Source organism: Microtus oregoni, unplaced genomic scaffold, assembly GCF_018167655.1.
Source record: "Microtus oregoni isolate MIOR12 unplaced genomic scaffold, Mior012 000000F_ref0000247, whole genome shotgun sequence".
NCBI lineage: Eukaryota > Metazoa > Chordata > Mammalia > Rodentia > Cricetidae > Microtus > Microtus oregoni.
In genome coordinates, this window is record NW_024543059.1 from 63747269 (window position 1) to 63774361 (window position 27093).

Genomic DNA, 27093 nt, shown 5'->3' on the forward strand with positions numbered 1-27093 from the left:
ACAACATGTCAATATCAGCTTAGGAAAAAGCTAAATCCTTGAATTACTTATCAGCATGCAGCAACAAATATCCAGAAAGCACTGTTTGTGATACCAAAAGTTTTACCCAAAGAGACCTGTCATATCATTGCGCTGTTAAAAAATCCAATGACACAATTTAATATCTCTGCAAATTCCAGGTTTATAATTTCAGATATAAGATCCAATTAAAGATCACATTACTCTTTAGTTCTAAAATAAACATGAACTGATTCACTTAGTAAGTAAAACACTATTTTTTTTTTTTAAATAATTTTTTTTATTAAGAAAAGAAGAAAAAAAAACATAAACAAAAAACAAGTTTCCACCTCCTCCCAGCCTCCCATTTCCCTCCCCCTCCTCCCACCCTTCTCCCCCTCCTCCCACCCTTCTACCCCTCCCCCCACTCCTCTCCCCCTCCCTCTCCAGTCCACAGAGCAGTCCAGGTTCCCTGCCCTGTGGTAAGTCCTAGGTCCTCCCCCCTCCGTCCATATCTAGGAAGGTGAACATCCAAACTGGCTAGGCTTCCACAAAGCCAGCACATTAAGTAGGATCAAAACCCCGTGCCATTGTCCTTGGCGTCTCATCAGCCCTCATTGTTCGCCATGTTCAGAGAGTCCGGTTTTATCCCATGCATTTTCGGTCACAGTCCAGCTGGCCTTGGTGAGCTCCCAGTAGATCAGCTCCACTGTCTCAGTGGGTGGGTGCACGCCTCGTGGTCCCGACTTCTTTGCTCATGTTCTCCCTCCTTCTGCTCCTCATTGGGACCTTGGGAGCTCAGTCCAGTGCTCCAGTGTGGGTCTCTGTCTCTGTCTCCATCCATCACCAGATGAAGGTTCTATGATGATATGCAAGATATTCGTCAGTATTGCTCTCGGATAGGGTCATTTCAGGTTCCCAATCCTCAGCTACCCAAGGAACTAACTGGGAACCTCATGTTGGGCACTTGGGAGCCCCTCTAGGGTCAAATCTCTTGCTCACCCTAAAGTGGTTCCCTTAACTAAGAATTGTGGTTCCGTGCTCCCCTATCCACCTTTCCTTTATCCCAATTCTCCTGATTCCCCAAATCCCCCCTCCTTCCCTTCTACCTTTTCTCTCCCCATCTCCCCTTACCCCCGTCCCGCCCCACCCCCAAGATCCTAATTTTCTCCCCGGCAATTGGGTCTACTTCCCTTAGCCAAGAGGATAACTATATGTTTTTCCTTGGGTTCACCTTCTTACTTAGCTTCTTTAGGTTCACCTATTGTAGACTCCGTGGCGCTAATTTATGGCTAGAAACCAATTATGAGCGAGTACATCCCGTGTTCATCTTTTTGGGTCTGGGACACCTCACTCAGGATAGTGTTTTCTATTTCCATCCATTTGCCTGCAAAATTCGAGAAGTCATTGTTTTTTACCGCAGCGTAGTACTCTAGCGTGTATATATTCCATACTTTCTTCATCCATTCTTCCATTGAAGGGCATCTAGGTTGTTTCCAGGTTCTGGCTATTACAAATAATACTGCTATGAACATAGTTGAACAAATGCTTTTGTCATATGATAGAGCATCTCTTGGGTATATTCCCAGGAGTGGTATTGCTGGGTCCAGGGGTAAGTTGATCCCGAATTTCCTGAGAAACCGAAACACTGACTTCCACAGTGGTTGCACAAGATGGCATTCCCACCAGCAATGGATGAGGGTACCCGTTCCTCCACAGCCTCTCCAGCAAAGGTTATCCTTGGTGTTTTTGACTTTAGCCATTCTGACAGGTGTAAGATGATATCTCAAAGTTGTTTTGATTTGCATTTCCCTGATTGCTAAGGAAGTTGAGCACGACTTTAAGTGTCTTTTGGCCATTTGAACTTCCTCTGCTGAGAATTCTCTGTTCAGTTCAGTGCCCCATTTTTTAATTGGGTTAATTAGCATTTTAAAGTCTAGTTTCTTGAGTTCCTTATATATTTTGGAGATCAGACCTTTGTCTGTTGTGGGGTTGGTGAAGATCTTCTCCCAATCAGTAGGTTGCCTTTGTGTCTTATTGACTATGTCCTTTGCTTTACAGAAGCTTCTCAGTTTTAGTAGGTCCCATTTATTCAATGTTGCCCTTAATGTCTGTGCTTCTGGGGTTATACATAGGAAGCGATCTCCTGTGCCCAGCTCCTGTAGGGTACTTCCCACTTTCTCTTCTATCAGGTTCAGTGTGTTCGGGCTGATATTGAGGTCTTTAATCCATTTGGACTTGAGTTTTGTGCACGGTGATAGATAAGGGTCTATTTTCATTCTTCTACAAGATGACATCCAGTTGTGCCAGCACCATTTGTTGAAGATGCTTTCTTTCTTCCATTTTATACTTTTGACTCCTTTATCGAAAATCAGGTGTTCATAGGTTTGTGGGATAAAATCCGGGTCTTCTATACGATTCCATTGGTCGACTTCTCTGTTTTTATGCCAGTACCACACTGTTTTCATTACTGTAGCTCTGTAATAGAGTTTGAAGTCAGGGATGGTAATGCCTCCAGAAGATCCTTTATTGTATAGGATTGTTTTGGCTATCCTGGGTTTTTTGTTTTTCCATATAAAGTTGATTATTGTCCTCTCCAGATCTGTGAAGAATTTTGATGGGATCTTGATGGGGATTGCATTGAATCTATAAATAGCCTTTGGTAGAATTGCCATTTTTACTATGTTGATCCTACCAATCCAAGAGCAAGGGAGGTCCATCCATTTTTTGGTATCCTCTTCAATTTCTTTCTTCAATGCCTTAAAGTTCTTGTCAAATAGATCTTTCACTTCCTTGGTTAGATGTACCCCAAGATATTTTATGCTGTTTTTGGCTATTGTGAATGGTGAAGCTTCTCTGATTTCCCTCTCTGCTTCCATATCCTTTGTGTATAAGAGGGCGACTGATTTTTTGGAGTTGATCTTGTATCCTGCCACATTACTAAAGCTGTTTATCAGCTGTAGGAGTTCTTTGGTGGAGTTTTGGGGGTCGCTTATGTACACTATCATATCATCTGCAAATAACGAAAGTTTAACTTCTTCCTTTCCAATTCGAATCCCCTTGATTCCATTATGTTGTCTTATTGCTATTGCTAGAACTTCAAGCACTATATTGAAGAGGTATGGGGAGAGTGGACAGCCTTGTCGTGTTCCTGAGTTAAGTGGGATGGCTTTGAGTTTCTCTCCGTTTAATTTGATGTTAGCTGTCGGCTTGCTGTATATAGCTTTTATTATATTTAGGTATGACCCTTGTATCCCTAATCTCTCCAAGACTTTTAACATAAATGGATGTTGAATTTTGTCAAATGCTTTTTCAGCATCTAATGAAATGATCATATGGTTTTTTTCTTTCAGTTTATTTATATGCTGGATTACATTGATAGATTTTCGTATGTTGAACCAGCCCTGCATCTCAGGAATGAAGCCTACTTGATCATAATGGATAATTTTTCGGATGTGTTCTTGGATTCGATTTGCCAGTATTTTGTTGAGGATTTTTGCGTCGATATTCATGAGTGAGATTGGCCTGTAGTTCTCTTTCCTGGTTGAGTCTTTGAGTGGTTTTGGTATCAGAGTAATTGTGGCTTCATAAAAGGAGTTTGGTAATGACCCTTCTGTTTCTATCTTGTGGAATACATTAAGGAGTATAGGTATTAGATCTTCTTGGAAGATCTGGTAGAATTCCGCATTGAAACCATCTGGTCCTGGGCTTTTTTTGGTAGGGAGGTTTTTGATAACCTCTTCTAATTCTTCGCGACTAACAGGTCTATTTAGATTGTTCACCAGGTCCTGATTTAACTTTGGTATATGATATTTATCTAAAAAAGTATCCATTTCCTTTACATTTTCCAATTTTGTGGCATATAGGCTTTTGTAGTAAGATCTAATGATTCTCTGAATTTCCTCTGTGTCTGTGGTTATGTCCCCCTTTTCATTTCTGATCTTATTAATTTGCAAATTCTCTCTCTGCCGTTTGATTAGCTTGGATAGTGGTTTGTCAATCTTGTTGATTTTCTCCAGGAACCAGCTTTTTGTTTCATTGATTTTTTGTATTATTTTCTGTGTTTCTATTTTGTTGATTTCAGCCCTCATTTTGATTATTTCCAGTCTTCTACTCCTCCTAGGTGAGTCTGCTTCTTTTTTTTCTAGAGCTTTCAGGTGGGCTGTTAAGTCTCCAATGTGAGCTTTCTCTGTTTTCTTTAAGTGGGCACTTAGTGCTATGAACTTTCCTCTTAGGACTGCTTTCATAGTGTCCCATAAGTTTGAGTATGTTGTTTCTTTATTTTCATTGAATTCCAGGAAGACTTTAATTTCTTTCTTTATTTCTTCCTTAATCCAGCTATGGTTCAATAGTTGACTGTTCAGTTTCCATGACTTTGTATGCTTTCTGGGGGTAGCATTATTGTTGAATTCTAACTTTAATCCATGGTGATCTGATAAGACACAGGTGGTTACTAATATTTTTTTGTAACTGTGGATGTTTGCTTTGATACCGACTATGTGGTCGATTTTCGAGAAGGTTCCATGAGCTGCAGAGAAGAAGGTATATTCTTTCCTATTTGGATGGAATGTTCTATAGATGTCTGTTAAGTCCATTTGATTCATTACCTCCACTAATTCTCTTATTTCTCTGTTAGGTTCCTGTCTGATTGACCTGTCCATTGGTGAGAGAGGAGTGTTGAAGTCTCCTACTATTAGTGTGTGCGGTTTGATGGCGGCCTTGAATTTTAGCAATGTTTCTTTTATGTACGTGGGTGCTTTTATATTAGGGGCATAGATGTTCAGGATTGAGACTTCATCCTGATGAACTGTTCCTGTTATGAGTATAAAATGCCCCTCTCCATCTCTTCTGATTGATTTAAGTTTAAAGTCAACTTTGTTAGAGATTAGTATGGCCACACCTGCCTGTTTCTTAGGTCCATTTGCTTGATAGGCCTTTTCCCAGCCCTTTACTCTGAGTAGGTGCCTGTCTTTGTGGTTGAGGTGTGTTTCTTGTAAACAGCAGAATGTTGGATCCTGTTTTCTTATCCAATCTCTTAGCCTGTGCCTTTTTATAGGTGAGTTGAGTCCATTGACATTAAGTGATATTAATGACCAGTGGTTGTTAACTCCGGTCATTTTTTTTTAGTCGTAGAGTTTGTGTGTTTCCCTTCTTTGTTTTGTGTTGGTGAAGGGTCTCTAGATGTCTGAGTTATTGTGGTCATTGTTGGACTCCTTGGTTAGTGATTTTCCTTCAATTACTTTCTGTAAGGCTGGATTTGTGGCTGCGTATTGTTTAAATTTGTTTTTATCCTGGAAAATTTTATTTTCTCCATTTATAGTGAATGAAAGCTTGGCTGGGTATAGTAATCTGGGCTTGCACCCATGGTCTCTCAGTTTCTGCAGTACATCTATCCAGGACCTTCTGGCTTTCATGGTTTCCATGGAGAAGTCAGGTGTAAGTCTGATAGGTTTACCTTTATAAGTAATTTGGCCTTTTTCCTTTGCAGCTCTTAATATTCTTTCCTTATTCTGTATGCTTTGTGTTTTGATAATTATATGGCGAGGGGATGTTTTTTTTTGATCCAGCCTATTCGGTGTTCTGTATGCTTCTTGCACCTTCATAGGAAAATCTTTCCTTAGGTTGGGAAAGTTTTCTTCTATAATTTTATTAAATAGATTTTCTGGACCATTGAGCTGCCCTTCTTCTCCTTCTTCTACTCCTATTATTCTTAGGTTTGGTCTCTTTATTGTGTCCCATATTTCCTGAATGTTTTGTGATGAGAGTTTGTTGGACTTGCTGTTTTCTTTGATCAGTGTGTTTATTTTCTCTATGGTATCTTCAGAATCCGAGAGTCTTTCTTCTATCTCTTGTATTCTGCTGGTTATGCTTGTTTCTGTAGTCTCTATTCGTTTACCTAGATTTTCCATGTCCAGACGGCCCTCTGTTTGTGTTTTCTTCTTTGCCTCCATTTCAGTTTTCAGGTCTTGAACTGTTTCCATTATCTGTTTGATTGTTTTTCCTTGGTTTTCTAGGGTATCATTCACTGATTTATTCAATTCTTCAAACTTTCTGTTATATTTCTCATCCATTTCTATAAGGGCGTTTTTTACATGCTGTTTAAGGGTGTCAATCACTTTCATGAAGTCAATCTTTTCTCCTTCCTCTTGATTAAGGGGTTCTTGTCCTCCCGTTGTGAGGTCGCTTGTTTCTGGTAGCTTCATGTTGCTTTTCAGCTTGTTGGGCGAATTCTTGCCTTGACGTCGGCCCATCTCTTCTTCCAAATGCTCCCTATGGATCTTCTTTTACTGGATTAGGTCTCCTTGCCTACCAAACGCTGTCTCTCCCCAATGTTGGCTCTCCCAATGCTGGGTCTCCTGGCGCCGAAAGATCAGGCCTCCGTGCTGGTTGGGCAGCTCGCAGACAAAGCGCCTACCCCGCTTGGTGCAGGCAGGCCACAGAAACAAAGGAACTGCTGCCCCCCGGGAGCCCCGGGTACTCGGACTCAGCGCCCAGATAGGCTGGGCTGGGCGATGCCACGCGCCAAAAGAGGGCAGTGGGGGCGAAGTGGGGAGGGCTCTGGACGGAAGCTGGGTGGGCCAGGAAGAAAGAGGCAGCACCCGGGGAGTAGAGGCCCTGCAGAGAGCCCAAGCAGGACAGGGGGCCAAGAAACCCCCGAGCTCCCCGTCCCAGGCTGGCGCCGTGGGCCAGAAACTCACCCCAATGCAGGGTCTCCTGGCGCCGAAAGATCAGGCCTCCATGCTGGTTGGGCAGCTCGCAGACAAAGCGCCTACCCCGCTTGGTGCAGGCAGGCCACAGAAACAAAGGAACTGCTGCCCGCCCGGGAGCCCCGGGTACTCGGACCCAGCGCCCAGATAGGCTGCGCTGGGCGATGCCACGCGCCAAAAGAGGGTAGTGGGGGCGAAGTGGGGAGGGCTCTGGACGGAAGCTGGGTGGGCCAGGAAGAAAGAGGCAGCACCCGGGGAGTAGAGGCCCTGCAGAGAGCCCAAGCAGGACAGGGGGCCAAGAAACCCCCGAGCTCCCCGTCCCAGGCTGGCGCCGTGGGCCAGAAACTCACCCCAATGCTGGGTCTCCTGGCGCCGAAAGATCAGGCCTCCGTGCTGGTTGGGCAGCTCGCAGACAAAGCGCCTACCCCGCTTGGTGCAGGCAGGCCACAGAAACAAAGGAACTGCTGCCCGCCCGGGAGCCCCGGGTACTCGGACCCAGCGCCCAGATAGGCTGCGCTGGGCGATGCCACGCGCCAAAAGAGGGTAGTGGGGGCGAAGTGGGGAGGGCTCTGGACGGAAGCTGGGTGGGCCAGGAAGAAAGAGGCAGCACCCGGGGAGTAGAGGCCCTGCAGAGAGCCCAAGCAGGACAGGGGGCCAAGAAACCCCCGAGCTCCCCGTCCCAGGCTGGCGCCGTGGGCCAGAAACTCACCCCAATGCTGGGTCTCCTGGCGCCGAAAGATCAGGCCTCCGTGCTGGTTGGGCAGCTCGCAGACAAAGCGCCTACCCCGCTTGGTGCAGGCAGGCCACAGAAACAAAGGAACTGCTGCCCGCCCGGGAGCCCCGGGTACTCGGACCCAGCGCCCAGATAGGCTGCGCTGGGCGATGCCACGCGCCAAAAGAGGGTAGTGGGGGTGAAGTGGGGAGGGCTCTGGACGGAAGCTGGGTGGGCCAGGAAGAAAGAGGCAGCACCCGGGGAGTAGAGGCCTTGCAGAGAGCCCAAGCAGGACAGGGGGCCAAGAAACCCCCGAGCTCCCCGTCCCAGGCTGGCGCCGTGGGCCAGAAACTCACCCCAATGCTGGGTCTCCTGGCGCCGAAAGATCAGGCCTCCGTGCTGGTTGGGCAGCTCGCAGACAAAGCGCCTACCCCGCTTGGTGCAGGCAGGCCACAGAAACAAAGGAACTGCTGCCCGCCCGGGAGCCCCGGGTACTCGGACCCAGCGCCCAGATAGGCTGCGCTGGGCGATGCCACGCGCCAAAAGAGGGTAGTGGGGGCGAAGTCGTAAAACACTATTTTTATACTTAAACTTTACTTAGTTGATTTTATTTCTACTCTCCTCCCAATAGAGCACCATGGTTTCAAGTATAGTTCAGTGTCAAGTCGCTTCATGGCCCAAAGTTGACCCCAAAGAAAATATCTTGTGAGTCAGACCTGGGTGCAGAGGTTTAGTTGGTTTGAAGTTTAAAGTATGGTGCATAATGATGAAATCCTGCTCTTGATTTTCTCTATCTCTTCAAGAAGTTTCTTGCTCTCTTTCTCAAATCCTTCCTTGGTTTTCTCTATCTCGTCAAGAAGTGTCTTGCTCTCTTTCTCAAATCCTTCCTTGAGAAGTTGTTCCTGTTCCTAAAATGGAGATGAAGAGTGAACTCAGACAGCTCCCATGTTCTTCATGTGTCTCACAAGCTTTCCTTTGAAAGTTATACTAAACCTTGGGGGAATTTTGAATTTTTCCCACAATTTTTTCCTTTCTCCACTTCTATATTTTCTCTCCCATCTCCTCATATGGCAAAAAAAAAAGTCCTGTGCTTTCTCAAACTTTAGAAATGCTGTCTACCAGTTCCTAAAACACCAGTGGCCCACAACTCTGATTCTAATTCTGGGATCCTTTGGCTCATGTAAAACACAATTTTCTATAACATCAACACTAGCTTCCCTCTTTCTTGCCTCATCTCTGATCTGTGTGCTGTGGACTATCAAACACATGCAATAAAGTGACAATACTGACAGAAAACCAAGAGAAGATCACTACCAGATTCAGAATTAGGGCAGGCATTCAAGTAAGGAATTTAGTACATCTTCAAAATGTTTAGTGTCCAGTAAGGAGACATAAATATATTGAAGTAACTGGGATCTTCAGTGCTCACACTTTTTTATTAACAACCATGAAGCCTAAGTAAAGATGTGGAGGGATGCTCAGAAAATAGAATGCTTCTGGCAATGTGAGCATTTAACCATTTTCTTGATGGTTTGAGACTGTGTCTATTCTTTAGGATGCTTCCAGAGATATGGTCATGGGAGGTGTGGCAGGAACAAAATTTCTGTGGGTCGCATTTGGTAGAAAAGATAGGAGTTGAATATTGCATCATATAGTTTTATGCAAAAATCATTTTACATGTAGCAAGTACAACTTCTCTGCCTAGCACATAAGAAAAAGATAATCCTTGAAAGGTTAATTGAAGATTTTGTCACAGAAATCCTTAAAAACACCTGAAAATAATCTGCAGTTCAAAACTATTGTTTAACAGAGATGCCCTGATAAAGGGTTTCATCCAGCAATAGGCAGCCTTACAGAGCCAGAGATGGCAGAAGAAAAAGCAGCAAGGGGCTGAGACTGTAATAGAGAATGTAAACAACTCACTCCACTTTGGAGGATCTTGTGTTATTACCATTGTATTTGGGGGTAGGGGTGGCACAGAGTCTTCATTCACAATCCGGTGAAACCTTAACCTGAATCTGATGTCTCAGGTTCCTGATAGACATTGTTGATTGGACGCAGAATCTGAAAATTACAATGATGCAGCCAGGTACCTTAAGTTTAAGGAGTAAAATATTTTGTTGCTCAGCTATTAACTCTTCCCGCTCCCGCTGCATCTTCTCAGTCAGCTGCTTCACATGCTCAAGGTAACTCTTGTCCTTCTCTTCCATCATCAGCAGATGCTTCTTTTGCATTTCTTTTAGTTCTCTGTTTGCAGCCTCAGCAGCTTTAGCCTTTATACGTTCCTCTAAGAAAAGAAAAAGCATAGAACACGAGAACTGAAATCTATTAGATGCTTTTGTCTATGGTCACTTTAGGGAAAAAAAATCCTATCATTGACAGAAATTTTCTGTGGACTCTTTGCCCTATAAAAGCAGTTAACAAGGAGGGAGATGGTCACATCTACCATTTTAAATCAGCCACCATGGAGCTAAGAGAGACATTTGTCATCTTTCTCTGTAATGACAACCTCATATGTCAACAGTCCAAGAATAAGAATATAGAAATGTAGGTTCCAGAAATAGGAATCTAGAAATAAAGAACTACAAAGTTATAAGCCTAGGAGAATGAGAGCAGACTGTCAGCAGCTTTCTCAGCACTTAAGGATTAACTATGGACAGTGTATTACCTTGCTTTACAACTGGAAGCTCTGTCTGTAAGGCTGAAGTGGCCCTCTACAAACTGAAGGTCAGCTTTTACATAACCCCCTGGCCACTCAGGACCAGCAACTGATAAGAGCTGAGTTAACTTTTAAATGATGGGATGCATGTGACTTTTGGTTTTTGCATTATCCCAGCCCTTCCCTGCTATGCAAAACTGGTAGTATCAGGGAAGTGCAGAGCTTCAGTAAACACCATGACACAGTGCCAGAAAAACAAAAAACAAAAAACAATGGACTAAATACAAACACTAGTTTAATGGAAATTCCTGTTAATGGAAAAGCGTGAGAAAAAAAAGAAAAGAAAAGAATTTCCAACATCTGTTTTCTCAGCAGCTCTCACCTTCAATCTCCTTTTCCTTTTCTGTGAGTGACTGATCCATCTTTAGAAGTGTATCAGCCACATCCTCCTTGGACTCAAAGTACATTCTCAGCATCTTTTCAGCCTAAATTCCGTAAGAAATTACAATGAGGAAATAAGAATATGAGCTGAAGACAAATCATGTCATCTTAATTCAATTTAATGCTACCAGCTATAAACACATACTTTGTGATTCAAACAGTATTTCAAGTTTAAGATTTTAAACTTGAAATCTCAACCTGAGATCCCATCATATTAGATCATTTTCAATTGTTCAAACTTTACTAACAGGTGACTCCATTCATCTAGTTGTATCTTTGATGTCTTATTTCCCTTGAAGTATCTATTCTATAAGTTACCATCAGCTAATAATTTGGATTTTGGCTTCAAAATGTATGTTTTTTTTAATTGAGAAATTTTTGTTATACAATATATACTGATCATATGTGCTCTTCCCCCAAGTCCTCCCAGGTCCTGCCCATCTCATACCTACCCAACTGTGTGCCTTTTCTTTCTATCCCTCTTTATAAAACAAACCAGTAAACAAAAACCAATCCCAAAAAAGGAAACAAGAAAATGAAAATCAGGAAACTGACACACACGCAAGACAAAACCCACTAAAACACAAAAGTGGAAACCATAATACAAACAAAAGGCCAATAAGATTTTTTTTAATGCTCTAACAAAAACAGTATGATACAGAAAGTTTACAATAATACCATTGAGTTTGTTTTCTTTTAGCTCTGTACTTCCCAGCATGGGGCCTACCTTGAAGTGCTAACTAGGAACTTTTATTGACCATCTACTCCTTTCAAATCTGCTGCCCTGAGACCTTTCCTCCTGCCAGAATGACTGCTGCAGATCATTCTCAGAGCATCCAGAATATTGTCTTAATAGTTCAAGCAGGGTCTTTGGGGTAGTTTGGAAGACAATGGCCAACATTGGCTCATATGATTCAATGCTTAGTCACAGAGAGTGAAAATGTTTAGGAAGGATGAGGAGGTATGGCCTTGGTGGAGTAGGTATGGACTCTTAGAGGGAGTCTGTCACAAGAGCTGACCTTGTGGTGTGAAAAGCCCATGCCTGGCCCAGTGTGTCTCTCTGGGGATGCTGCCTGCAGCTCAGAATGTAAAGCTCTCAGCTACTTTTCCAGCACCATGCCTGCCTGTGTGCCATCACTCTCCTCATCATGATGATAATGAACTAACCCTCTGAAGCTATAAGCAAGCCCCAAATTTAATGTTTCCTTTTAATAAGACTTCCCTTGGCCATGGTGTCTCTTCACATCAACAGAACAGTAACAAACACAGTGATGCTTAAACCACTGCTGACTTTCTAACTTATCCAAATAAATATCAGGTCTTTTTGAGTGTCCTCCAAGACAGCCGCTGCCTTTTCCAACCTCTGGCCTGTCCCATTATGCCCTGAAAATATTTTCTTTGTCACCAACTAAACAGAACTTTTAAAAAGCATCAATTTATTCTTACAGAGTATTTCTGGTTTCTGATACTTCCATTTCCTTCATAGCTACTTCTCTCTCTGTCTAACTTCTTTTTCTGCTGAACTTTCTTGTTGCCTTATATCAAGGGTGAAATATACTGTTTTGTATATATTATTCTCTGTACAATAGAAGTAAATTCTAGTTAAAATCGCATAAACATATAATCACTAGCAATGGTTTCAGAGCATGAATATGGCCTGGCAGAGCTCACCATATTCTAAAGTTCTTGAATACAACAAAGGAAAAAGGTCTTGAACCCAGAACACAAACAAGTCATTAGAGTGGATGTGTTCTTTCTATCTCATTTCTTTTGTACAAAAGGCAAGAAATATTTAGCACCTTTAAAGGCATATATTAGTTCTAAACTAATATGTAGCTAAATCTAATCTTACCCACTATTGCCTAAGTAGAGCAGTTTAGAGCCATTAAAGGCAAAACTATGAAACCTGGATTTTCATTCAGGCTGTAATTGATTCATTGACTATGTGATCTTGTGTGAGGTCTTAAATTCACTCTCCGACCTCTCCTTTTCTATTTATGAGATAATAATAGTAAATGTTTAGTAGAATTGGTGTCAGAACTCAGTGGATTAACTTCTAGAAAACTGTAGAAAAATCTACCTGTCAACTGCCCTAACTACCATTATCACGAGTCAGAGAGCTAGCATCACCTTGTGGTTGTGAGGAAGAACTTTGTAGTTGGATTTGGTTTGGTTTATTTATTGCATAAATTACAGTAACTCTAGCACCCTGAGAAGTACTCGAAACATGAGGATAAATAAATCACTGTGAGATGATTAGATAAATAAAGGAATGAATAAATTCAAGAAACAAGATTGTACTCCCAAGGAAGAAACTGCTGTCTGTATCATGATTGGTTCTCTGTGGGTGGATGTAAGGCAAGGGCACTCTCCACCAACATCATTGCATCTTCCTTGCTCTCACTAGCATTTGAGGGAGATTCCACACCAGCCTCCCAAAATGGTACCAGCTAACTCAGTTTACCTGAATCCCCTTTCCAGGCACCTGATTATAATATTTCTCCAGCTCTTGTCTCTTTTGAAGATAGAGATAGTAACCTCTTGGTTGAGAAAATGTCCCCTGTTTCACTTCTTCTTCCAGAGGACCAAAGATATCCTGCAACAAATCTGAGCAACGAGCTGATGACACATCCATGTTTTTCTTAATGACTGCATCTTGCTTGGCATCCAGCAGGTACTAAACACAGACAAAATCACACAGATGGTTGAGAGGAGGGAGATAACACAATACACTACTGGCAAATGTCTGAATGGGGCCTATCTCTTCACCTCACTGTAAGATTACATGGTGTACCTGCTAAAACTGGTCCTTCAGTTTGAGATTTCCTGAAGGCACCTCCTTGTTCCCCTCCTGCTGCCCACCTTCCTGATTTAGGATGTAACTATCAAAGCACAGACACCACTTCATAGGAAACCTTTGTCTTTTCAAGTCTCTAATTTTAGGAATAGTTTAGATCAGGCTCCTGTGGGAATTCCTGAAGCCACCACTCTGTTGTTTTCGAGTTTTAAATTTCATGGACCGATGATCTCTTGTCTCTGAAATAGGATGAGCAACACCAGTTTCAGAGGTTTCTAGTCCAATTATGAGGTAAAGCAGAGCATTAAGGCCAGAGGCTTTGCTAGACATACTCAGCAAAAAAAAAAAAATACTTTTTGATATTCTAACATTTTGTACAGTTTTTGTCACTGCAATTCTAAAGAAATGTGAAGATGATAATGATGGACATCTCAATATTTAGGGGGCATAATGGAGTCGAATATATATATATGTATATATATATATATATATATATATATATATACATATATATATATAACTTCCTGAAAGTAATTTAGAAATGAAGATGCCTCTTTTCTATTGACATTGACTATTTAGCTTCATTACAACTCTTGACCTCAACTATCATTCTAAATATCAGTAAATTTGGGCTTGCTAATAAGGAAGGGATCATCACAGACTAAATACCCATGCATTTATTTAATAAACAGAATGAAATTTTGTGTAAAATATGGTTAACTATATTGCAATCTTTTATATCAATGTCCAGAAGAATCTAGTCTTTCAGTAACCATTGCATATCTGTTCACTTCATGGGGTGTCAGTATATTAGAGACTAAAGACTATGCTCATCCCAGAAAATGCCCATGTTTTTTTTTTCTTCTGATTTTGGGTATCACACATACCTTTAATTCCTTCTGGAACTTTTTGTCTACATCCTTAAAAGAATTTTTCATGAAGACCTCAATGGCCTCACTCTCAATAGGCCTGAGCAAGTCCAGCAGCTCCTGGAGGGTTTCCGTGGGTAATTGGACCTTATGGTTCACCTGTTCTTCATAGTGCTCAATGGCCTTTTGCACTGCAGCTGAGTTCTCTGTCTGGGCCAAAGCCAGAACAGCATCCTCCATGCAGGGTAGTTCTCCACTGCAGATGGCATTGACATAGGTCACTACCAGACTCTGCAGACCTACATAAAGGACTTTAAAATGAGTTTTAATTGCTGGACAGAGTACATAGTTTTTAGGATTTTCTGAGAAAGAACAACAAGGGAATGACATATTAACCTCTAGATCCAGAGGATATAAAAGCTCGTTTTTACCGCTGCCACATTTATCCCAGGGAAGACTTTGTATTGAAATGATCACAGCAATTAGGAATGGATGGCCTAAGACACTATGTCTACTCATTTTCTCACTCTACGTTTCCTATTCATATCTCATTATCTTTCCTTTCTCTCTTATTAAATGGCCAAAAGAAAACTTTCTCCTTTACCTCTTCTTTTGTTGCTATTACATATTTTTTTAATTTCTTTTTCTTTCTTCCTTCCTTCGTCTCTTCATTTCTAGTAACATATGTTACTAGTTCTTTTTCAATGGTATATAAATAGGTCATCCAGATTTTCTTTTTCACAAAAGCTATAGAATAACCAAGATGTCTAGGTTTTTCCCACATCTGTGTTGTTTATAGGCCTGAAGGCACTACATCCAGTTCTCAGACAATTTAGAGCAGTTTTAGGTCCTTCCTGTCCAAGAGTTCTCTATGAGTGCATCTCGTATGTTTTTTTTTCCTGTTTCTATAGTTGAAATGAGTCACAGATATTCTTATTTTTCTTAAATTTCCATTTACATGTTGGATATGTGTGTGATCATTTATTTTTTGCTGTTTATTGTAAGTCTGAAGTCTCTCGGATTTCTCTAAACCTTGATATATAGCAAATGTTGTCCTTGCATTTCTGTTTCTGATGCTCCTGCCACCAACCTTGCAAAAATAACATTATAGATTGTCACAGCCATTCTAGTTCATGTGGTACTGGAATCAAAGAAAGGATATGCGTACATAAGAAGTAAACCATTCTCCTGTCAGCCCTACACTTGTCATCAGGAAGCTACATGACTGCATGCTGTTCCTTATTATAAATGTCAGGGGAAAGTTTTTACTAAGTTACTCAAAACCAAACAACTTCACCCACTCCAAAAATAAAAATCTTCCTCTGGATATTACTACCTCAAGAAAGAATGCAACATGAAAGAGGTGGTGAGCTTCAATCTCAGCTGATAGATTTATAGGTCGTTATCAGTCCTACCACACTGTCATATTTCATTATAATGAAAAGCTTTTAATTTTATATCAAAATGTATTAGCTGACATCTCCCTTTGACAGTTTCTACTTCCATAATTTTAGCCTAACTCAATGACCATTTAATTCTACTCCATTAAGCAGAGAGTTCATCTTCTCAATCTCTCCCTTTTAGAACTGAAAAGTATCACATGCAAAATACTGGAGAGTTATATGTGTAATTAGAGACCTTCCCACAACACTTGGAGCCAACTATAGATTACTTAAGTCACATTTCTGATATATCATGAGATTACCACTCCATCGTGGCTATGGTCCTATCCTTCTCCAATGAGAGACACTCCTTGCATTCTCTTCTTTCAGGCATATAACTCTTACCTTCCTGAAGCTTAAAGATTGTGTCTGGCCTTAGGCCTTTCTTTTTCTTTCTTTTGCTTTTTCTTTTACTTTTTTGGTGGTGGTGGCGCCCACCTTTAATCCCAGCACTTGGGAGGCAGAGGCAGGAGTATCTCTGTGAGTTCGAGGCCAGCCCGGTCTACAAGAACTAGTTCCAGGACAGACTCCAAAGCTACAGAGAAATCCTATCTAAAAAAACCAAAAGAAGAAGAAGAAGAAGAAGGAGAAGGAGAAGGAGAAGGAGAAGGAGAAGAAGAAGAAGAAGAAGAAGAAGAAGAAGAAGAAGAAGAATACAAGCAGGTTGAAGAAGAAAATCAGAACAAATAGAGAAGGCCACCATCCCCTCCCCTAACAGTAACCACCAAGCTATCTAACATACAACCTAAGACATACGCACATACATGTGTACATATATTTACAAAGCATCTGCATACATAGATCAAAATATGTACACACATGTATTTGATTCACATATATAAATGATATACGAATGTTTGAAAATAACTAAATGTTCAGGCAGTAGTGTAGGCCTTTCTTATGAGTTCCATATGTTGCTTTTTTGTGATTTTCAGGTAACCTGCTCATTAGTAGGGATCATGAGCAAAGGAAGATTGTTCCCAGGGTTTCCTTAGATTTAGTGACCCTGCATTGCTATCACAAATATGAGACTGTAAGAAACAGATTTAGTTCCTAAGTAAATACCATCATGTGATATATACACTGCATTTTCAATGACAGCATCCCTCAGTATCCTACAATGAGCAAAAGAAAATCCCATGTAAGAAGTAGAAGGGGGTGACATACGTGGCCCATTGACTATGATGCCACCAGACAGAGTCTTGACATTGGCAGAGCTGAAGATGTATGAGGTGAATTCTTTAACTTGTTCTACAAATTCTTCATTCAGATGTTCCTCTGGAATTGTCTCTAGTTTGGAAAGATACTTCCTCTGAGCAGGACTGTAAAAGATGAAGCACTTCCTCTTTGGAAAGAACTTTCTGATGCATAGCCGAGACTCATTTAGGTGTTTATGTTTCTTATCAGTTCCTTAAAGAAGGATGAATTAGATAAAGTAAATTTCAAAAAAATTACTGAAAATACATGACCCTTTCAGTATTATAACTTTCCCAATTCAAAGGGAAATATGATAATGTGGAGTCATCAATATAAAAATAAAGGAATGGAAAAGGAAACCCCCTTTCTCTAAGAAATGGTGGATGGTAGAGTTCAAATTCAGGCAGCTGTTTTTTCATTTGCCATAACAGCACTGAGGATGGCACAATTATAGGATCAAGAACTTTCCTTATGAAGAATGCAGAAGTGACCCTCATGCTATTGTTATTGTTGTATCTGCAGCTTCCATTGAGTCCATTTACCTTTTTTCAGAGCCAATGAATTCTCCAGGTACTCATCAGGAGTGACAGCCTCTCCATCAACTTCCAACTCCAGTGTGAAATCCCTCAGAGTCCACACAAACACTGGAAAAAAGCTCACAAAGGTAGCTGAGTTATCTATGTAATGCGGCTCAGTTGATGACTTTGATTTGATTAGATCAGCCAGCTCTGTCACATAGCTAGAATACTAAGTTAAGAAAATTACATGGAAAATGCCATTTTTATGATTTAAATTCCAATACTACCCATCAAAACTAACATATTTACTTGTTAGCTTATTTATTTCCAATAGTCACTTGGTCACAAACATCTACTTAATATATTCTATGGAACAAGCACTATCCTGGGAAAAAAATTTAAAAATAAGTGACAGAATGCCAATACACGGAGTTTATGTCTGCTTGAAAGAGACAGATAACAAATAAGTGAATGAAAAGTCAAAGAAGTCATCAGATACGTCTAAGAATTATGATGCAGAAAAATGAACTACTCAAAGAAATAGTGAATCAGTGCACACGTGTGTGAGGTATGAGCACATGAAAGTCTTCAAAGGGCCACCGTGTTCTCTAAGGTCCTAGGTTATCAGGAATCCAAATGAATCAACAGATACAACCATGGGGCGTGCAGGTGAAGAATATTACAAACAGAAGTCACATCACTTCTAAACCCTTAACCAGGAAACATGATTCTATAGTGAATTTAAATCAGGGTTGCCAGTGTGGTGGCATAGAAGGCCCAAAAGACATACATGTGGGACAATCAAGTTAAACAAAGCCAAGTCTTCAGTTTTATTTCCACTAAATGGAAGGCATTAGTAGACTTATATAGAGAAGATATTGTACAATATCATTTCTGAAGATCACACTGGCTGAAAATGTACCTGGGAATCAAAAGTATAAGCATAGAATAATTTAGCAGTTGACATGTCCAAGACAAGAGACAAAAAAAAAAGCTTAGACTAGAGTGTTTTTGTGGAAGATATGAGGAGACTGTCTCAGTCTAGGGAAATAGGTTTGCTAATGGAACTGAGAACATTTGTGGAATAATGATTTTTAGAGTACTAGAAAATGGTTGTGTCCAGTGACTACAATGTTTTGAATCTGCACAATTTTGCAAATGATGAGAATCTTTAATGTGATAAGAAACATGGAGGAAGGAGAGATTTTTGTATATTTTGACTTTGGATTGTCTCTTAGATATCTACATAAAGGCAGCTAAATGCAAAAGATTGAATGTTGTCATGACTATAAACTTGATGGCAACTGACACATAGATGACCCAGAAGGCCTTGAGGTCAAATGACAGCACCTAGAGACACAAAGGAAAACAAGGGTAGCAGAGGCACAGCAATTGAGTTATACACTTAGAAGCCAAAGAAAGAAGAGAGTGGAAACAGAAAAAGTTTACTGGTGTGGTAGGTAGAATACCAGAAAACTTAGAAACTCTAAATCTAAGGTTCAAGTCACTCAGAAAGAGGAAGAGCTCAGTTTATAATCTGCTGTGAAACCAAATAATATAAATACCAACCGGGTAAAGAAGTTTATTGAACTCAATATTTGAAGTCAATGTCATGGAGATGGAGCAAGCAGTGACAATGACATAGACGAGTTCAGGATGGAAACAGTGGGAGAAGGGAAGGGAACAGTATAAGAGATGTAAAGAATATCTTCTGGTTTCTAGTCTTTAGAAAGTTAGTAGAGCTTTATAATTTTTGCTTAAAAAATGTTGTGTTGAGTGGATAGTTGGAAAAATAAAAGACCGGACATAGAAGTGCTGTGCTCTGAAAGCCCACACTTCAGAGACTCTGAGCATGTTTTCACTGATAGAAGAATGAGAAAGTGCTGCACAGTCTAAATAGGAAGAAGAAGCATGCCTGTCTTTTCTATGGTTCCATAACATGCAAAGTGTGAGCTAAACAAACAAAAGAAAAAACAATCAATACCTCGGAGCACCTGAGAGATTGCTGGATATATCACTGATAGCACGTACCTGGGTAGTTAAGTGGTGTTACTTAGAGATGCTGGCAGGAATACTGATTTTCAGGGACATAAGTTTTAACTGATGTTGAGGATTTGGACATACATGAGATATTAATCTAGATATGGATTTTCTGAGCAGTGTATTGCTGAATTTAAGGCCATATGGGTGAGGAAAATTTGAACTGGTGATACAGACCAAGATAAACCCAGATGGTAAGGAGAAAAGGATTATCTAAATCCCTTAGTCCTTCCCTGACTGTCTGTAAAACACAACACCCTGTCTGCTCTTTGTGCTATTCGCTATGCACTATGGTACAGTAGGTGCCTGTTCTACATGACAGTTTGCAAGTCTCCAGCAAGGGCCTGGAGAATGACACACACAGAGTCAGGCAGACAGAGACATGGGGACCCAGGTCATCCTTGAATTCACCAAGAATGCTCCCTTAATTGTTTGTGGTCCAGATAACTACTCTCCAGCCAAATCCACTGAAACCATTCCTCTTCCATTAAGAACACCTGAGGGTCTCTTGCTCAGTGCAGCTGCAAACACAGGAAAACAAGTTGTTATGCACAGATGAGCTGCAAGCATTGGAAAACAAGCTGTTTACAGGAAATTCAGGGTCTGGGGGGGGGGGATCAACAGACCCAACACCTGTTTATCTCATGAAATAATGAAGCTGTTCTTCTTAGGTTTAATACTGTTTATACACCACACCCAAAGGATACTGCAGTTGGTCCATGGCCTGCTGGTCGATAGTTCCTATGCTGTTGAAGATGAAGGTGCTGCTGAGGAGGACCGCCAAGGCAAAGATCCAGCAGTCATTCTGGTTGTCTCCCTACAGGCCAGTGAGTGAAGAAGAGTAACTAAGAGACTGTCCAAAAACCCAAGTAGCCAAGGATGAGCCCATGTCTGTCTCCCATTAACTTTGTTATCAAAAGTAAGTCATTAACTTTACATAATAATTTATGCCTGTACAGTGATTTTATGAGTAAACAATTCATGCTATATAACATAAATAAGAAGATGTACACCAATGTATAAGAGACCATGAAGTAAATTCACACTTGAAAGTCATAATGGTGAACGATGACTAAACTCTAACTGGTGTGCTGGGTTTCACTCACAGAACATATTGTGGTAACAGACTATTTTAGTCGGGGTTTCTATTGCTGTAAAGAGACACCATGACCATGGCAACTCTTATAAAGTAAAGCCTTTATTGGGCTGCTTAGCTCAGATGTTTAGTTCACTATCATCATGGTGGGACATGGCAGTGTGCATGCAGACATGTGCTGGAGAGAGAGCTGAGAGTTCTACATCTTACACTGGCAGCAGGAAGTGGTCTCTGACACTGGACATGGCTTGAGCATACATGAGACTTCATAGAGTGTCTCCACAATGACACATTTCCTCCAATAAGGCTACACCTAATCAAAAAGCCACACCTCCTACTACTGCCAATTCCTTGGGGGTGGGAGGGCATTTTTCTTTCAAACTACCACAGGGATATTTAGCACTAGAGAAAGTAAGGTCCTTTAAGATAGTTTGTGTCTCTCAGACTGTAGAGAGGAGTGTTACAGGAGGAGAGGGCTGCTTGTCATCCCTGCCACCCAGCTAGCTCACACCCAAAATAATCACACAAAAACTGTATTAATTAAATTACTGTCTGGCCCATTATCTTTAGCCTCTTATCGGCTAATTCTCACATCTTGATTTAACCCATTTCTTTTCATCTGTGTATCACCATGAGGTCATGGCTTACCAGGAAAGATTCAGCATGTCTAACCTGGAGCCTCTATGGCAGCTCTCTCTCTCTGACTCTGCTATCTCTCTCCCAGAATTCAGTTCTGTCTTTCCCGCCTATCTAAGTTCTGCCCTATCAAAAGGCCAAGGCAGCTTCTTTATTCAATCAATGAAAGCAACACATAGACAAAAGGACCTCCTACAGAGGAGCAATGTGATCCTCCATGAAAAATAATGTTATTGCAAATTGTGCTGTTTGCAAGGCAATAACCTCCATAGGCTCATATATTTAAATGCTACTCATCGTGGATGGAGTTAGAAAGTTAAAAAGAATTGGAAGGATTAAGAGATGTGAGACCTTGTTGTATCATTTGGGGTGGGATTTGAGGTTTCAAAAGCCAATGGCAAGACTAGTCTCTCTGTTGCTCTCTCTCTCTCTCTCTCTCTCTCTCTCTCTCTCTCTCTGTCAGTCTCTATGTCTCTACTCTCTCTGTTTGTCTCTCTTTCTCTCTCTCTGTTTCCTAGGGATCAAGATGTAGCTCTCAGCTACCTCACCCCTGTTGCAGTACCATGCCTGTCTTTACTGCTGCATTGTTCCCTGCCATGATGATAATGGACTAAGCCTCAGAAATTGTAAGCAAGTCCATAGCTAAATGCCTTTTTTTTAAAAAAAAAAATAATGCTAACATTGTTCATAGTTTCTGTTTACAGAAATAGAGTGCTGCCTAAATCTTGTTTTTCTCTCACTAATAATGCTGTATAGGAATTATAATTCTTAGCATTTCCACGGGCTCACACTTAAGAATCAGGTATGTTCAGAATATATATAGCCAACTTTAAAAACATCATTAAGAGTCTCACCAAGACATTGTGGGATGGTGTAAAAGAAAAACGACAAAAAAAAAAACATTGTTCATTATTATTATGAAGACTTACTGGCTACTAATCATTTGACTTTAATGTCTACTCTTGGATACTTTGTCAGGTGAGTTGAAGAACAATATTCAAATTAAATTCACCAGGACTGTAAATGAAAGATTGGGAGTGAAGAACACAAGGTGAGCTACTGACAAAGCATGAGTAGAATTTGAAAGATTATGTTGTACCTTCTCTACATCTCCCAGGCCCTCAGTATCAAGCAGAACTAGGGTATGTCCTGGTTTCTGAGGGTGAGGCACACACCACATCCAGATCCCCTTGGTGTGAGACTGCACTGTGGAACCCAGAGAGAATCCTGTAGAGTGGGGATGAAATGGGGGGATAAACAGCACATGCTTCATGAAATCTCATTGGAATTAACATATTCACCACTTACAGGAGCCCAACAAGGTACAAGTATTGCTTTTAAATACAAGCCTAGAAAGGGGGATGGGAGAACATTTAATACTGATCAGCCATTCATTCCTATCTTAGACATCAGTGGACACTTGCTTTTCCTAGATAAACACTCTAATAAATAGTTTATAATTCATGATAAAGCAAGTTGACTTTCTCTATGAACGCATTATTTCTTCAATTAAAACACTCTTGTACCTTTAAATGAGGAACTAATGGGAGTTGGGAGGAACCAGTGAGAAGACTAATTCAGAAAAGAGCAAGCCCACTGAGGGACACAAACCATCCCTCATTACCCATGTCTCTGAGTGTTTCTCCTCCCTTCTGCTTGCTGGATGCTGACAGTGGGAGTGGGAGGGGCCAAGAGGACTCAGCAGAGCTTTGATGATGTCACTCACCTTTCTGCTTTCCAGCCAGTTTGTTCATCAGGTAGGATTTTCCTGTGCGGTAAGAGCCAACTATTGCTACCACCACGACAGGCTGCTTGATAGCAGACAGGATGTCTAGTGCTTCATGGTTGGCCACCAACTGCTGATCAGAGTTCTCGATGAGGCACACTGGGCCTGGCATGTTGATTTCTGAGGCCATTTTGACAGTACTCTTATTTTTGTAAGAAATGATAAAATAGGAAATAGTTCTGTATTGGTTAGAAGAACTCAACTCAACAACATGGACCTAAGGGTGTAATAGTGTCATGCAAACCTTTGCTGGGAACCTACCCAAGTACCTAATGCTAATGAGGCCATAGATCATAGAGGAGACCCTACTACTGCCACTTTAGGAACTCAACAAAGGCAGCATCCTGGAGACAGTGGAATAGAAGCATAAGTATGGCAAAGAAGTCCAGTGTAGTAAAGATGCCCAGAGCTAAGAGATCTTCAGTACCAAAGTCTTGGCAGGGCCAACTACGTAGTTCACAGGAAATTTGTGATGGAAATTGCTACAGTAGAATCTTGACAGTCAGACTAAGCCAAACACTGGGGATGAGCTCTACTGCAACCAGAAGCCTTGACTGAGAACCTAGTGCCTTCCATTTAGTTTTGTTATTCATTTGTGGTGTATCTTTTTAATCTCTAATTTGTTATTAAATTTAAAATTTTTATATCCACATATACAGATATTAAGGATCTATAATACACTTCTTTGGAACTTTTTGTAACTTGATTGCATTCTGCCCCCTCAGCATGCATGTATTGTAATTTGTGTCTTGGGAAATGGTTTGCGTGTTTCCTTCTTTTCTCACAATGTGGTGAAGAACCTTTCTCTCTCCTCTTCATGTATGATGAAGAACACTTTCTCTTGGCTTTTTACATGTGAGACCAATTGCTTTTTACTCATTTTTACTCTATTTACTCTAATTCATTATCCCAGTCACTGTTCTCCTCACTGCTGTAATACATTACATTTTCCCCTGATTGGGAAAATCAGAGGGAAATGTCTCTTCCTGCAAGGAACACAGGGATGTCTAAAAAACTATCACAGCTGGTTCTGCAGCTGACGTTTGCCCTCAATGTAAACATAAGGGAAGACAAGTTACTAGAGATTCACATAAATCTTTAAAGTGAAAAAAGAAAGGGAAAGCCTTCAACTGGTACAAGAGAAAGAACCATTAGAATGAAATCATGTCTGTAAGAAATCCCCAAACCCAAAACATATTCCAAGCACACTGATAGAGATTAGTAATAGAGGGAACAGACAGCCTACAGAATGGGAGAAACATCATTGCCATCTGCTCTTCAGTATGTATTATCCAAAAAATAAATAAATGTGAAAAAATAAACACCAAAAAGAGCACTGTAATAGGGCCAATGAACAGAACCATCAATTCTCAAAAGAAGTACAAAGACCGAAAAATAATTTTGGAAGTGTTCAACATCTTTAGTCATCAGAGAACTGCAAATTCAACTGACTTTGAAATTCTCTCTCATCTAGTCAGAAGGTCTATCATCAAAAAAGCCAAGAAAAACAGTGGTTTATGGTCACAAGAGCATGTATTACTTCTGGTTTGTTCCACATAAATCCTAGCCTGCCTCTGTCCTGCTTCCTGTGTCATACAGGGGAGAGGACTTAGAGGCCAACCGAGTTTTTGATCAGGACATTTCCCACTGAACCATGCACCCAGGAAGATTACAAGCTGATAGTTTGAACATAAATTATAAAAATCCTTCCTTTTAGTTATGTTTGTGTGTTTACCACACATTTGTGGATGCCCACGAACACCAGAAGATGGTATCAAATAATCTGGAGATGTAGTCGCAATAGTTATGAACTGCCCATTTGGGTGCTGGGTACCAAACAAGGCCAAGTTGTGCCACCATAAATTGGGAAGAAACCAATAATATTGTCCCAGGAAAAGTGTCTGCAGAAAAGTTCATAATCTTCTGCATTGTCAATGGGACCAATTTACATGCCCCAAGTTGCCCAGCTTCATTTTTTAAGAGATGTGCTAACTGGCAACAATGAGAATGAGATGTACGAGAATTTGTATGCAGTAAAGATTATTTAAGAAGCATCCAGGTGAAGGACAATGAAGCCTGAACCCCTGTGATCCTCTCTGGATTCCATTGGCTTGAGCCTATTGAGCAGAGTGGAAATGGGGGCACTGCAAGGACACCTTCCCTCCTCCCCACAAACCCTGGATTATAAGTGCACTGGTGACCCACATCCAGAGTGCAGCATCCTCCTGTGGAGAGGTTGTTTCACAGGTAAACAGCAGTGTCCTGGAAGCCTTTTCACCCTGGTCCCCTGACTCACCTAGAGCAGGAATCCTCTACTTTGGGAAGAAAGCAGTTGAGCGGGAAGTTAAGAACCCTAGGCTTCCTCAGACCTGAATCTGGATCCACTGATTTGTTCCTTCTTGCACATGGAGTTTGCACCTCCAATTTCCTGGGAAGTACAGAGCTTTAGCAAATACTTTCTGCTAAGGCAGCTGAACTAGAGGTACTCTAGCAAAAACATTTATAAAGGAGAAAAGTGAAACTAAAAACACTCATGGGTGACTTGCAGAATTCAAGGAGACTGTTCACTGACAGATAAATGTCATCTCAGGTTTCTCAGAATTTTCCACCTGAAAGAGTGCTGAGAACCTGCTGATAGTCGGGGTGGGGGTGGTTAGATTTGAAGCAATACCTTACATCCCATATTTGGGAGCCAGCTTGAGAAGTATAGGAGTAAGGATGCCTCATGTGGTATTTTGGGGGGTTCATTTGCTTCAAAAGCTAAACACACAGAGGATTTAGTTACTCATGCTAACTCATCAAAGACTGTAAGAATTCTAAGACAGTGCCCACGTTTATACAATGCTGAATGCTGTAAACAAACTCCTTTCCTAGAACTTAATATTGAAGAAAAAGGACTTGGTATTGAAGAAAAAAGTATTAATGAAGATAGCTGGCACATGTACATTTTTGACGTGCAAAAGATTATTAGCATGGATAATAACATCTAATTCTCACAAATAATATTCTTGCCACAAATAAATTTAGTAATTTATTAAAATAACAGGATCATTAAGCAAAATTTGACTAGAAGATCTCTTGTCCCTAATTATATACATACATACAAACATACCTACCTACGTACACACACACGATATTAAGCTATTAAGATAAAATACAGCACACTGAGTTGTCTTAAGGTGTCCACACTTAAAGTGCCAAAACCACCCCAAATCAAAGGAAAGACAAAAGTCTTCAAAACTGTTTTGAAGCCAATATAGCACTTTGTCCCTTCCTTTGGTTTCCTACACCCCCAACCATGGTTTGTCTCCTTCTGTTACTATGCTACTAGTTTTTTTTTTTTTACTACAAATTTTAAAGGGCTTTGTTTTATTTCTCCATCTTCCAGTCATCTGGTGTGTGTAAGAATATTTTCATTACAGAGTCATCACATTTCTGTTGTCTTGCTCTTTTCCCCTTAATAACATTTTTCTTCTTTTCATTTAAAAAAAATTAATTCCCATCTAATTTTCCCTTTAGGTTTCTCCTTCCTTAATTTCATTCATTTCTTGGTCCTACATTTATTCTAAATAACAATACACTTGAAGAATTCTAAGGAGCATACCACAGAGAACCTTTGCACACCTGTGTTTATTGATGTGCTAGGTACAGAAGTCAAGTTGTAGAAGATGTTCTCCAACAGCTGAGTGGTAAAGAAAGCGTGCAAACACATAGCAGAGTTTCTTTTTTTTTTTTTGGTTTTTCGAGACAGGGTTTCTCTGTAGCTTTGGAGCCTGTCCTGGAACTCCCTCTGTAGACCAGGCTGGCCTCGAACTCACAGAGATCCTCCTGCCTCTGCCTCCCAAGTGCTGGGATTAAAGGCATGCACCACCACTGCCCGGCCATAGCAGAGTTTCGAGGAAAGTGGATGGAAATTTAGCTTATTGTGTTACAATTAATAAGACAAATATCTCATGTTTCCTCCTGTATATGACATTTATTATAATATAAATGTATATGCTACACATGGCATAGAAGTAGGGTAGAGAATGGAAGAAGATAGTGGGCGGAGGACAGAGGATAAAGCTGGGGGAGAGGAAACAAGGTAAGGTAACAAAGGGACAAGAGATGGACAAAACCAATGCTTCTCTACTCTAGACTGTTAAAGAAAGAGGGAAAACTACATTAAATGGGTGAGAGAAATGAGTGACATGTGT

General features: G+C 40.8%; 1 protein-coding gene across 1 annotated transcript; it reads right to left on the reverse strand.

Annotated features, from left to right (window-relative positions):
- Positions 1 to 8060: 8060 nt before the first annotated feature.
- On the reverse strand, positions 8061 to 25293 carry LOC121449090 (guanylate-binding protein 2-like). Its single transcript, XM_041653303.1, has 11 exons — positions 25194 to 25293; positions 22838 to 23039; positions 22211 to 22338; positions 20087 to 20196; positions 17364 to 17560; positions 16792 to 17034; positions 14201 to 14481; positions 12981 to 13193; positions 10458 to 10560; positions 9510 to 9703; positions 8061 to 8324 (listed from the first exon to the last, which is right to left on the reverse strand). Exons 2-11 carry the CDS (start codon positions 23025 to 23027, stop codon positions 8163 to 8165), a joined length of 1821 nt encoding a protein of 606 aa, XP_041509237.1. The 5' UTR covers positions 23028 to 23039; positions 25194 to 25293; the 3' UTR covers positions 8061 to 8162.
- Positions 25294 to 27093: the final 1800 nt, after the last annotated feature.